Here is a 13,457-nt window from a genome sequence, read left to right as displayed (position 1 = left end):
AGGAAGGTATAACAAAACTACAATGTGATACCATTTCATACTCACTGAGATGTCTATAATAAAAAAGACAGACAGTAACAAGTGTTGGCAAAGATGTAGATACTGGAACCATTGTACATTGTTGGTGGAAATGTGAAATGTAAAATGGTGCACCCACTTTTGAAAAACTATTTGGCAGTTCCCTCAAAAAGTTAAACATAGAGTTACCCAGTAATTCTACTCCTAGGTATATACCCAAGAGAACATGTCTATACAAAAACTTGTACATAAATATTCATGACAAAATTATTCATCATAGTCAGAAGGTAGAATAAACCCAAATGTCCATCAGTTGATGACAATATAAAGGAACAAAATACTAAAAAAACCATATGTGAAAAACCCTCAGCAAATAACATACTCAATGATGAAAGACTGAAAGCTTTTCTTCTAACATCATGAACAAGGCAAAAATGCCTGCTTTTACCACTTCTATTCAACATAGTACTAAAAGTTCTAGTGAGAGCAATTAGGTAAGAAAAACAAAAGGCAGCCAAAACAGAATGAAAGAAGCAAGATTGATTATCTGTTTGCAGATATCTCATAGGTAGAAAACCTTAAAGAGTCCACAAAACAAACAAACAAATAAATTCAGCAAAGTAGCAGGATATAAAGTCAACATGCAAAAATCGGCTGCAGTTATATACAAGTAATAAACAATCTGAAAAGGAAATGTCAAAAACAATTACATTTACAATAACATCACAAAGAGAAAAATACTTAGGAATTAACTTAAGCAAGTAAAAGACTTGTACAATTAAAACTACAAAACACTGCTGAAAGAAAATTTTAAAAGATATAAATAAGTAGAAACACATCCCAGGAAAGACTTAATATTGTTAAAATGTCAATACTACCATAAGCTATCTATAGATTCAATGCAATCCCTACAAAAACCCCAATGACCTTTTTTGCAGAAATAGAAGTCATCCTAAAATTTATGTGGAATCTCACAGGACCCCAAATAGCCAAAACAATTTTGGGAAAAAAAACAAAAACAAAACCAAAAACACACACACACTGGAAGACTCATACTTCCTGATTTCAAAACTGACAATAAAGTAATCAAAACTTTGTGGTATGGCATAAAGATAGACACATAGACTAATGGAATAGGATAGCCAAGAAACAGACCCTCACATATTTGTTCAAATGATTTTTGCCAAGGGTGCCAAGACCATTCAATGGGGAAAAGACACTCTTTTCAACAAATGATGCTGAGAAAACTGGATATCTATGTGCAAAAATACAAAAGTTTGACCCTTACTTAACACCATATATAAAAATTAACTCGGAATGGATCAAAGACCTAAATTAAGACCTAAAACTATAAAATTCTTAGAAGAAAACATTGGACAAAATTTTAATAACACTGGATCTGGCAATGATTTTTTTGGTTTGACACCAAAGGCACAGGTAACAAAAAACAGACAAACTGGACTTCATGACAATTAAAACATTTTGTGCACCAAAAGACATTATCAAAAACTGCACATTAAGTATATTAGGATATATAAACATTTACTTATGTGTAAATATATAAATAGCTGTCAATGTCAGATTCATTATTTTAATTAATCCTCAGAACAAAATTTGAAGGTTGCATAAATATCTGCACTTGACACATAAGAGATTGAAACCCAGAGATGTTAATTAGCTTGCATCCAATGTAATACTGATAGCAACAGGGCAGAGACAGAACCTGAAGTCAATTGTCTCTGCTTCTAGAGCTCATGGTTTCTTACCACCATTCCACATGACAGTAAAAGACATGGATAAACCAAAGAAATATTTGTCTCATTGGCAAAAAGAAAGGACTAGGCTATTCAATTTTAGAATGAACACTGAGTCAAAATGCTGGTTTCCTCCAGTAAAATTTTACACGTTATCAGTAATCAATTCAGAGCAACTACTGGACAGGTGGAGAAGCTGTGTATAGATTTAATTATAGTTTACTCAATGACCACCACAGTTGGACGGAGCAGGACCTATGAATCATATTTCCTTGCTCCCCAATTATCTCCCTCACCAATCTATTAAAAAAAAAAGGGAAAAAGGAGCGGGGAGGGGAAAAAAGGACACTGTCCACAGTGCAAAGGTAGCCTATGAATGGAAGAAAATATTTGCAAATCATATATCCAATAAGGGATTAATATCCAGAATATAGAGAACTTCTAAAACTCAACAACAATAAAAAACAAACAACCCAATTAAAAAATAGACAAAGGACTTGAACAAACATTTCTCCAAAGAAGATATATGAATGAGCAATAAGCACATGAAAAGATGCTCCACATCACTAATCAGCTGGGATGTAAATAGAAAACTATAGCCATTGGGATGGCTAATAGAAAAAAAAAAATCAAAACAAATATTAGTGAAGAATGTGGAAAAACTGAAACCCTTGTGCACTACTGGTGGGAATGTAAAATGGTACAGCTGCTGAGGAAAACAGTATGACGATTCCTCAAAAAATTAAATTACCATATGATCCAGTGATTCCACTTCTGGGTATAGAAGCAAACCAAGTGTCCATTAATGATCAATGGATAAGCAAAATGGGAAATAATATTCCACGTACAATGGAATATTATTCAGTCTTAAAAAGGAAATTCTAACACGTGCTTCAACATGGATGAACCTCGAGGACATTGTGCTAAGTGAAATAAGCCAGTTATAAAACGACAAATACTGTATATTCTACTTATATGAGATAATTTGAGTAGTCAAAATCACAAAGACAAAAAGTACAATGGTAGCTGCCAGGGGCTCAAGTGAGGGAAAGGATGGAGAGTTATTGTTTAATGGGTATAGAGTTTCAGTTTTACAAGATGAAGAGTTATGAGGATGAATGTAATGGTGATGGTTGCACAAGAATGTGAATGTATTTAACTGACCTGTACACTTAAAAATGGGTAAAATGGTAAATTTTACATTATATGTATTTTACTATAATAAAAAAAATTACTTGTTAAAAAAGAGAAATGAAGTACTTATGCAATATTACAGCAGAGAGAAATTTTGAAAGTATTATGTTAAATGAAAGAAGGAAGTCACAAAAGGCCACATATTATACGATTCCATTTATATGAAATATACAGGTAAATCCATGGAGACAGAAAGATTAGTGGTTGCCAGGGGATGGGGCTGACAAATGACTGCCAATGGGTATGAGGTTTATTTTAGGGATAATGAAAATGTTCTGGAATTATACAGAAGTGTTGGTTGCACAACTCTGTGAATATAGTAAAAGCCAATGAACTGTATGCTTTAAATGGGTGAATTGTATCATTTATATTGCAATAAAGCTGTGGAAAAATTATTTAAAAGGAAAAAAAAAGTTTGTGCAATCAACTCTGTAACTTAGAACAAGTTACCAGAATATTCTGAGACAGGAAGAAAATGACCACTCTAGCCATTACCTGCAAATGAGAGCTGCTTTAGGCGGGCATTTGATCGAGCTTCCTGGACTTTATCTGTCAATGACTTCCAGGCATCTGTTAGGAAATAAAATATTCAAGCAAACATCTCTTAACACCAATGGTGTGTGCACAAGCATTGTGCTTAGAATCTCTACAGTCTGAAAACATATCTTGCCAGAACAGTTTTTTGTTTTATTTTAAATCAGTTCAGTGCATAAGAAAGAAGCTAAGAAGGTGCACTTACTCAACAGTGTTTCTTTCTGTTTGAAAGGATGCAGAAGCAGTAAGGAGATTCACACCTTCTGAAAATGACCCCTAAAACCCCAAAGCATTCACATCCCTTGATGATAGTCTGATTCCTAAATCTGAATGCTTGAATTATATTCCCTGTATCCTTAATTAATACAATACTAGCATTAACAATTTAACCAGAACTATGGGGAGATCATACAACTAGAAAACTTTTACAATCCCTTCCAGCTCTAACTTAAGATTCGATGATCTCTTACTGTCTGTTCGATTTCTTACCACTACCTCACACTTACTATGTCTTATGTGGAACTCATGCACTCAAACTAGTTATATCTTTGTTTTCCAAACATAACTTTTTTTTTTAAGTCACCCGGGCCTGAATCTTCAGAGTCATCTTTGACTCTTCTCTCTCTAATCTCCATACCAAGCAGTCATTAAGTGTGTCCATATTCCTTACCTTTCTTTTCCTACTGGAGACGGGCTTTGTTACCTGACATCGCTACTGTACCAATACTCTCATTAGTGACCTCTTGTCCTCCAACTCAATCTACCTTTTATAAAGCTATCACATTAATGTTCCCTAAATTCTGCTTTTATTCTATTCTCCCAAATTTTCGAAGGCCTCATGGTTTGGCAGTGAAGGCCATCCAAAACCTGTGCTCAATCCACCTTCCCAATTTTTTCTTTCACTACTACCTGACAAGGATTTCAACATCCTTTTCCCACCCACACTACTCTAAACCCACCATATGCAATCCTGTCTTGCTAACTTTGCTTATATCCCTTCTTAAAAAGCCCTCCTTCTTCGCTTTGCCTAAACCAAATTCCATTACCTCCTTTAAAGAATCTCCTATTCTACTAATCTTCACGTGTTTTTTTTTGATAACCGAAATTGATCCACAGTGATCTTTCTTTCCTTCAAACTTCTCTAGTACTTTATTGCCTACAGAATATTCGCTTCAACAGTTAACAAACACCTATATGCTCGGGGAACAAAGATGAATAAGAAAATAAAATTCAAGCTCTTATAGGAAACTCCCTGTTGAGTGAATTAGACATAAAAGTTAACAGACTTTTACAAAACAAATTTTAAGCTATGAGAGAGAAACATTTAAGAAGCTAAAAGGAGCAGAAAGGAGGGAGTGGGACTGCTTATCTGCCAGAAGGTCAGAGAAGACTTTCTGAGCCAAATCTTGAAGGATGAGCTGGAGTTCACCAGGTGCATGAGGATAGAAAGAACATTCCAGGTAGAGGGAAGAATTGTATGAAGGCACAGAGGTGAGAATGGCATTTAAGGTACACAAGAAGTGGTAGAAGACAAGGCCAGAGAGATAAGCAGAGGTCTCATGTGCTCTGCTAGCATGTGTGTAATCTTAAAAACAGAATCTGTATCATTAACTTTTCATATAAATTATGAACTATTTCTCAACAACACTAACTTCCAAAGGACAAGTTAAATGTATAATGCTTCCAAGTATCTTCTGTAATAGCTAGCACAAAACTGCCCATGTAAATAGTATAAATATACATGAAGCGTAGATTTAGCTGAAACAGGACTGGTGTTGGTAGGTCAACATAATTTAACCCACTTACCTTCAATACTTTCTGCACAAATCTGAAAGCCGTCGTCACTTGAAATTTCAAAAACAAGTCCTTTCTTGGGCTTTTTCTCAGCAATGCTTTCCTTTCGTTTCTGTTCTTGCTGAAGCCAAAGCATCAGTGGAGAGCTAAAATTACTTTCTTCTTCTTCCACTGTTTTAGGTTCTATGAGGAAGATAATAGGGGACAAAGTGGTTGCAACAGCAAACACTTATTGAGCATTGACTTTACATATGTTATCTCCAGGCCTAACAAAATTCCATATTTGGTATTATTCCCATTTACAGACAATAAAACTGAGTCTCAAAGAGGTAGAGCAACTTGCTACCTAGGTCATAGCTAGAAATGACTAAAACTAGAATTTTTTTTTTTAAATAAAGTCATGCTGTCTCTGTGGTAGTTTCTGGTATGACAATTTGATAGTTTTTCAAGTAATTGCCCTTAACAGGGTTAAAGTTAAAAAATAATAATGGTTAATGTGTATGAAGCACTATGTATAAGGCACTCTTGGAAGAATTCTCTATATGTTAATTTATATAAACTGCAAAACAGTCCACTTTAAAGGTTAGGAAACTGAGGTAGAGAGAGGTTAAGTAAATAGCCCAAGTTCATACAGCTAGTAAGTGGTAAAGCTGGGATTTCAACTCATCTGGTTCCAGAGTTTGCACTACCAGCCCTTACTGTATTCTCACACAAAGAAATGTATCAACCCTCTTGAAGAATCAACAAGTCAGCAGAATATGATTACATCCCAAATCTTATGCGCCTAAGCATTTTCTCTACTTGGTTCTCTTATGAGAAGTCACCTCAATAGAAATGGGCAAAGCCTTATGTACAGGGCTGTCTAATCTTGAAGTGACCTGTTGTTTACTTGTCAAATTCATTAAGACAGATGGAAAATGCTATAGAGATGTATGGGGTGTCATAACCAAAATCTGGCTACCTTATATAACAAAAATCGTTCTTGGTTTTCTTCAGTGACAACTAAGGGATGAAGTGGGATCATCACTAGCTATTTAAATCACACTTGCTGTTAAAGCAAATAAAGCAGAAGAGTACTTATAAAATTTAATCTTGTATCCTTTAGCTGACAGATAATCACAGAATAAGAGGCAGAAGAGCACTGGACCAAGAGATAGATGCTCTGAGTCTCAGTCTACAACTGTGGCCAATCACTTAACTTCTTTGGAATTCAGGTTTCTTTATTCCCTTTTTTTTTTTTTTTTAATCTAGAAAATCAGTAGGCAATGAAGGTGATTTTCATAGTATTTTTGGCTTTGAAATTCTGATTCTCACTGTTATCCACCCACATACCTATACTTTCTTGTTCATTTGCTGGATTTTGTGTTGTCTGAATCTCAGGAAGAACAGCCACTTGCCTAAATGAAAAACATAAGACAAAAAAAATTGAGATGTAACATCAGCTAGTTTGTCAATTCAAAGAAAAAAACTGTCTGTAATCTGCCATAACTATGTCAGTTATACAAAGCAACTACTGGAAATGAACCACAAGGTGCTTTGTGCAGAACCTGTTGAATGAACATGTCACTGCAGTATTATATGGTACTTAACATAAAACCATCTTTTATGAGATTTCTTTCTTAAATATTGATGTTAAGTTTCTGCTTTTGGAGTTATAGAGTGTACCCTTAAATTTTCCTCCTCCTCTTAGTATTGGGAAAGAAAAGGAAAGAACACTGGTTAGAAGCAGTTCTGGAGTTACAAGCTGCTTACGTTAGCTGCTTCAACTAAAAACATAAGCAAACTACAACAGCTAGGAAACCATCACCAATTTCCACTTTCAAGAATTAAATAAATCTTGGAAATAATCCAAATGTAGATTAATAGGGGCTAGTTAAACAAATTATTGTAGGGCCACACAACAGAACCAGAGGCAGCCATTAAAAAAATAAAGTGCATCTATACTGGCACAGAGATGTAGACATAATACAACATAATAAAACCAAGTATAGAACAGTATGTACAGCATGATTCATTTTATGTAAAAAAGGTATTTACATATTCATACATATACCATGTATATCTGTATATATACAGATGTCTGCATGGACGAAAACAAATTATTAGCAATGGTTGCCTCTAAGGAATAAACTAGGAGGGGGTTAGGCAAGATGAACAGGGAACCATTATCCATCATTTAAATAATTCCCTGCTGCTTTTTTTTAAAAACAAGCATATATTATTTCCATTTTTAAAAAAAACTGTGGCAGCAAAAATCAATACAAATCAGGAAAAACTATTTTTGAAATGAGGCGGACAGAATTGAGAATTTAACCTTAGAGAACTAATTTTTATGCTTACCCTACAGGCTGCCCACACTCCTTCTGTGATAACTGTTCCACATTAGCTGTATCCTGCTGCTCAGCCTCTGCTCCTGGAGTCCTGAAACAGAATCATTTGTATCTTTTCAAGAAAAACCACTAGTAAATATGTACCAAGTGTAGGTCAGTCTAAAGAAATGACTCTCTCAGGATCTAATAAAAGTTATGAGCAAGGAAAACCAACCTGTGGTGATACAGGTTAGATAGTGGTTACCTTGAGGAGGTACTAAGACAAGGCACAAGGAGCCTTATGGAGCACTAGACATGTTTTGTATCTTGATCTGAATGGTGGCTACATGGGTGTATACATATGTCAAAATTTACTTGTATACATTATATATGTTATATTCGAATGATAATATTTTTAAAAGGACTCTATGAGTATCTACAACAGGTGGCTTTGCCCTCCACAGAGGAATAGTCATCCCTTAGTATCCTAAGTCTCATCAAAAAAGAAACGGGAGGAAACAGCACCATTTGAAATCAGAGCAGAGAAATTAGAGATGTGGTTCTATCCAAGACAAACTGCCCATGGATGGAACTGCATTTTGCTCTATAAATCAACACTGTGAGAGAAAAAAATCAAAGTCAAAACCCAGAAAACCCTTGAGTACTGCAACCTGAACAGAGGAGTGTCCCTCCCAGAAGACTATCACTTCAAGCCTCTGATCCAAAGCACAAATCCCACAGACCCAGCACAGCCAATACGTGGATTTCTCACCCTGTGACTGAGGTCAGGGATGTTGTGTTGGCTTCTTGGTCTGGAATGTGTGCTTCAGAACTGGTCCGCAAATGGGAAACTTTGTGCTTCTTGCCATTTCCTTTGTCCAAAGGCAGTTGAATCCGCTTGATTTTTGGTTTGGGTTTAGTGGGACCTGGCACTGAGGAGCTTGCTGACTGCTGTCCAGATGGAGAGCCCCCCGGAGAGGCTGAACTGACTGGCACAGCTGAGGATAAAGCCTTATTCTGCTCTAGCCCCACGCTATTAGGAGCATCTACTGTCTGGGAAAAGGTGGATCCCTGGGTCCCCGGAGCAGAATCAAGATCACGCTGGGAAGAAAGCATCCCAGTTTTGCTGGCAAGGAGCTGGTTCACATGCTGAAGCTGATAGTGTTCTTCTGCTTCCTCAGAAGGTGAAGCTGCTGCTATGCCCATAGTCTGAGTAGTGGGTAGGACACAGATACTAGATGCTGCTGTCATTGAAGCAGTAGGCGTCTGTGATGTTCCCAGTTGTGAAAACACTCCTGAACTTGGCGGTAAAGTCACAGGCTGGTCCTGAATCCCCAGGCTCTGCTGGCTAGCTTTGATTAAAAGGTTGCTTATTGAGCCAATATCTGGGGTACCCAACAACCTCGGGTTGGTTAATGTGACATGTCCTGGAACTGACGCGTTACTTGTAGTGGCTGTTGTGGTTTGCATGGATACAACATTCAAGACGGAGGAACTGGATGCCAAGCCAGACACAGGCCCCGATGTGAGGTGGCCAGTATCCTGGCTTATTGTTGATGTGCCCGCTGCTGTGGCAGCAGGTCCTCCCACACTCTGTGGTAACAGGGGTGCCTGTTCAAAATACATGATGCCAGATTTAGACCTTTTAATGATGTTGGGGACAGTTCGGTGAGATGAAGTGTTAAGTGACCCCAAATCTAACAGGTTGGGATGATTTGCAAGCTGTGAGGGTGTGAAGTTAATCAATGTCATATTAGAAACCACATCGGAAGGGGCAATGTTTGAAGGGGTACTAGAGGGAGCAAGTTTTTTATTCTTTCGGGTCTGTAGACGAGATATAGGTCTCTTCTTGAGTCCAGAGGATGGAGTGGCTACTGTGGTACTGATGTCTGTCCTCTGGCTGGCTTCTGAAACCAAAAGTTGGGGATCTGGAGGAGGCTGAACTCCAATAAGTAGGCCTGAAGGAGGACTGCTGATGTTAGGTGGGAAGCTACTTTGAGTAGCTGCAGGGAAGGAATGTAAGTGCTGGTGATGAGGCATGGGGAGCAACCCTTTGCTGGCAGGAGGGAACAAGGATTGAGAAGTTGGCAAGCCTGGATTTAGTCCTGTGGTTAGGGTGAGACCACTGCCCATGGGCCCCAATACTGAAGTATTTGTCTCCATCACATTGGGTGTAGAACTAACCGAAGAGGTCAACTGGATTTTTTGGGTCACTCCATTTGGAAGAGTTTGGAGAACATAAAGTGGCTGCATGTTCTGGTTAACAACAATGAGTTTCTCAGTGGCTGGTTTCAGGTGAGGTGGAGTGGTCTGGACAGCTGCATTAGAAATCTGTGATGGGCCAGGACTATCAGTAGAATTGGGCACATATTTCTGGTTCTGGATAGGAACAGTAGGGGAAACAGGTACCTGAAGGCCAGGGGTGCTACTGTTTCTAGTTAAATCCTGATTGTTGCCATGACCTTGCTCCACTGACCCACAAGGAGGGCTAGAGATGTGGTCTGCGTCCATGTGTCCTTGGATAAAATGATCAGGAGTCATGTGGCCTTCAGGCGTTGGATCTACTCCTGGACTCAGCAGTGCTGAGTCACCTTCAGAGGATGCCACAGATTTTTCCGTGATGGTTACTCTCTTCTCTGCTGAATCTGAGATTACAGCAAGTCTACTGGGATTCTGGCTAGGGACAGTGGGACTCCGGGTGGTCAGGACAGAGAGATCGGATGGTAGCTCTAGAGGCAACTCAAACTGCTCCTCTGCTGAGATAGAGGAAGAGACACTACTGTCCACAGGTTCCGTTGTCGGCAGCTGCTGAGAAAACACTTCAAAAAGACCCATGTCTTTTTCACGATTACTATCAAGACCCAAGCCTTCGCCAAGATTCAGGAGTTCTGATGAAGAAGATTCTGGGCTCTCACCCAAAGGCTGCATGGATGGAGTATTCTTTAGTACAAAGTCCATAATGTCTGAAGGCAGGATATTCCCACAGTCATCACTATTGTTATTATCTGAGTCAGATTTTAGGAGCTCAGTATTATAGGTGTCCAGTAAATTTTTGTCTGAGGGGGTGCTGGTGTGGACTCTGCGACTTGACTCCAATGAACTGAGCTGAGCTTCTAAGGAATCCTGTCCCTGTGTTTTAATTCTGCTTACAGAGTGGCAATTATCCATCTTTGGCTCAGTTTTGTGGCCAACAGAACTCTTAATGACATGTTCTTTTTCACCAGTATCTTCAGGTCGATCAATCTTTACATTCTCTGTTCCATTTTCTTTACCATTTCTTTTTGGAATCTGGCCACTTTTCCTTGTTGTAGCTGTGACACTAGTATCACTCTCCGTCCCATCATCAACACCATCCAACTGTGAAATTTTTGGAAGATCACACTGTTCTTCCTCCCGAAACAAATTATGGGATGCCAGACGTTCCTCTGCACCTGAAGAAATCACTGTTCTAGTGAAATTGTAGTAATATAAGTCATCTTCATCTGAAGTGCTTAAGTCATCAGCCCCATCCACCTGTCCTTCAGCTGATCTCTTGCCTCGTTTCTTCCCAGTTGAGCTGCTATAGAATGGAATGTCTTCTTCACCATAGGATCTCACCCCATAGAGTGGGGTGAGCCCAAAGAACATGTTAGAACGTGCCCGGGCACTGCGACGAGGGTATCTCCTCTTGAAAGAGCCATCCTCCTGAGGTTTGGGGCCATCTGGAAGCATTAGATTTCTGTCCTGTACTGGAAGATTCTGATAGTTGTTACTCTGAGAATCCTGGGATGAGGTATTATTGGGGCTTGGTTGGGTTACTGGACCATCTCCTGGACTTTCAGAGGCTGAAATCGGTTCTGCTGGGGATGCTGACTCTATTTGCAAAGGAGAAACAGGACTACTCTCCTTCAGGGTATTCTTGGACTGATTCTCACTTTCCATTTTTAGAGGTGTCAGTGTTACTTTGACTGTGCGTTTCCTGGGTGTCTGTAATTCCTTAGTAGAGCCTTCTACTTGCATGGACAGAGCTTTGGGGACTCCTGGAATAGAAAGAACTTTGTCCCCAATCTTATCAGAAGAAACATTATTACATGGTCGTTGCCCCATAAACTCAGGAGTCAAAACTTCGTTAACGAACTCTGGCTTTAGGTTTCCTTCCTCACCAGTTGTCACCTGACCAGGTTCCAAAAAAGATTTACTGGAATGCTTTTCTTTGAAAGTTTCTTTACAAGATTTTTTCCCTTTCTGTCTCCTGTCTCTAGAACTAGATCCCACATGTTCATTGATAATAGATGATCTGTTGCTCACCCCAGGTAGCTTCAAGGCTTTGACTTCAGTATCTTCATTGGGAAGGGGGTTCACTGGTTGGTTAGAATCTGTATGTTGGTCTCGATCAATCCTTTGCCCTCTCAAATGGAGTGGTGGGAAGCAGAGAGCCTCTTTAGAAGAAAACGGTACTGAAGAGAGTTCTGCAAAAGTGCTGATTTTACTAACATTTAATTCACCAGATGTTGTATTATGAACCTGTGGGACCAGTTTAGAAATGCCAGGGTAAGACACATTATGTGCAGATCCTTCTGAACTCTTGGAACTTGGCATTTTGGTCTTCTCTCCTTTTAGAGAGGAGCTTTTGGATGCCAAGTCTGAAGCACTGGAATATTTCACTTCTGAAGATGAAGATCCATCCAAGTGACTGGTCTTAGTGACCATTGTAACCACTGTCCTTTGCAAATTTGAAGAGGTGGGAGTGTTTTGCCCTAAATTAGTATTTGAATTCAGTGGCCCTAAGACATGATCGACTGCTTTGGCACTTGACTCAAGATCTGCAGTGGTCCCTATGGTGGAGACTGAGGAAACACTATTCCTGGAGTAAGTACTCCCAGTTCTCATTGGAGACATTATCCGGAGTTTAGACCGCTGGGGTGACAAGGAAGAAGTACTGTGACGTCTGGAGCCAATGCTTCGAAGTCCAGAGGAGAGTAAAGGATCACCCACAGTGACTATTTCATGGGTAGTTGGAGTAGGACTTCCTAAACAAGAGAGAAAAAGTAATACAGTGTATTATAGATAGAACAAATGTGTGGTAGTCATTGGTTTCAATGACCTGGCTATATATATTTACAGGTAACTGAAAATCAACATTTTTAATCAGCAAAAACCACTAAGATAAAGTTGCCTAAAAGAAGAACAAACTCATCTTTGAGCTGACTTTGTTGGAGTCAATGAAGTCTTTTACCTGCAGAGGGCAATGGCCGACAGCCAGGGGATCTCTGTATTGGAGAATAACTGGGTGTTCGAATCCTAGGGACCTTTGAGATGACATGATAAAAACAGGAACCAGATGTTTGTGTATGAGGAGGTCGGTCTGGTGATGGAGGACTTACAATTTCAGCTGTGTTTTGACTTTCTTTAGATGAAATTTCTGTGGTACGATATAAAAACCTTCATTAAGAAAAGTCTAATATCAAACAATAGAAAGCCAGCTACGAGGTAAATATCAAAATGGGAACAAATGAGATCTCCCAAAGAAATGACTTTTTCCTATGCTTCAATCCCAATACTCCCCAAAATCTAATTCAAGTTCCATCTTGATTAAAGACTAACCTGCAAAAGATGTTGGACTATGAGCGATGGTCCTATTTTCATCATGTTCAACAGTGCTGTTGATATCTGGCTCTACAACTGGAGGTCGACATTCTACTATCTTGCATGTATACACACAGCGCTTGCGAGCATCTGTGGTGCTCCAGTATACCCTGGAACACCTAGCAAACAGATTTGTAAAAATTACCACAAATTAGAGAACAGAAGCAAAGACTAATGTGTCAAAACCTCTTCTCATCCTAGGTTCCAGTCTCCCTCATTTATAGAATTT

General features: G+C 38.9%; 1 protein-coding gene across 8 annotated transcripts in view; it reads right to left on the bottom strand.

Moving 5' to 3' along the window:
• The window catches only part of KMT2A (lysine methyltransferase 2A), a 74,822-nt gene that overhangs the window by 14,036 nt on the left and 47,329 nt on the right, over nucleotides 1-13,457 (bottom strand). For all 8 annotated transcript variants that reach the window (XM_039888058.1, XM_039888057.1, XM_039888059.1 and 5 more), the window contains 7 exons: nucleotides 13,187-13,347; nucleotides 12,819-13,004; nucleotides 8,376-12,612; nucleotides 7,635-7,715; nucleotides 6,627-6,691; nucleotides 5,307-5,477; nucleotides 3,462-3,536 (listed from right to left, as the gene is read on the bottom strand). In XM_039888058.1, coding sequence (XP_039743992.1) covers nucleotides 3,462-3,536; nucleotides 5,307-5,477; nucleotides 6,627-6,691; nucleotides 7,635-7,715; nucleotides 8,376-12,612; nucleotides 12,819-13,004; nucleotides 13,187-13,347 — 4,976 coding nt within the window. The remainder of the gene's footprint in view (nucleotides 1-3,461; nucleotides 3,537-5,306; nucleotides 5,478-6,626; nucleotides 6,692-7,634; nucleotides 7,716-8,375; nucleotides 12,613-12,818; nucleotides 13,005-13,186; nucleotides 13,348-13,457) is intronic.

This window comes from Pteropus medius, unplaced genomic scaffold, assembly GCF_902729225.1.
Source record: "Pteropus medius unplaced genomic scaffold, Ma_sr-lr_union100, whole genome shotgun sequence".
NCBI classification, from domain to species: domain Eukaryota; kingdom Metazoa; phylum Chordata; class Mammalia; order Chiroptera; family Pteropodidae; genus Pteropus; species Pteropus medius.
Note: the sequence above shows the minus strand (reverse complement) of the source record. Positions and strands in the feature narration are given on the sequence as shown.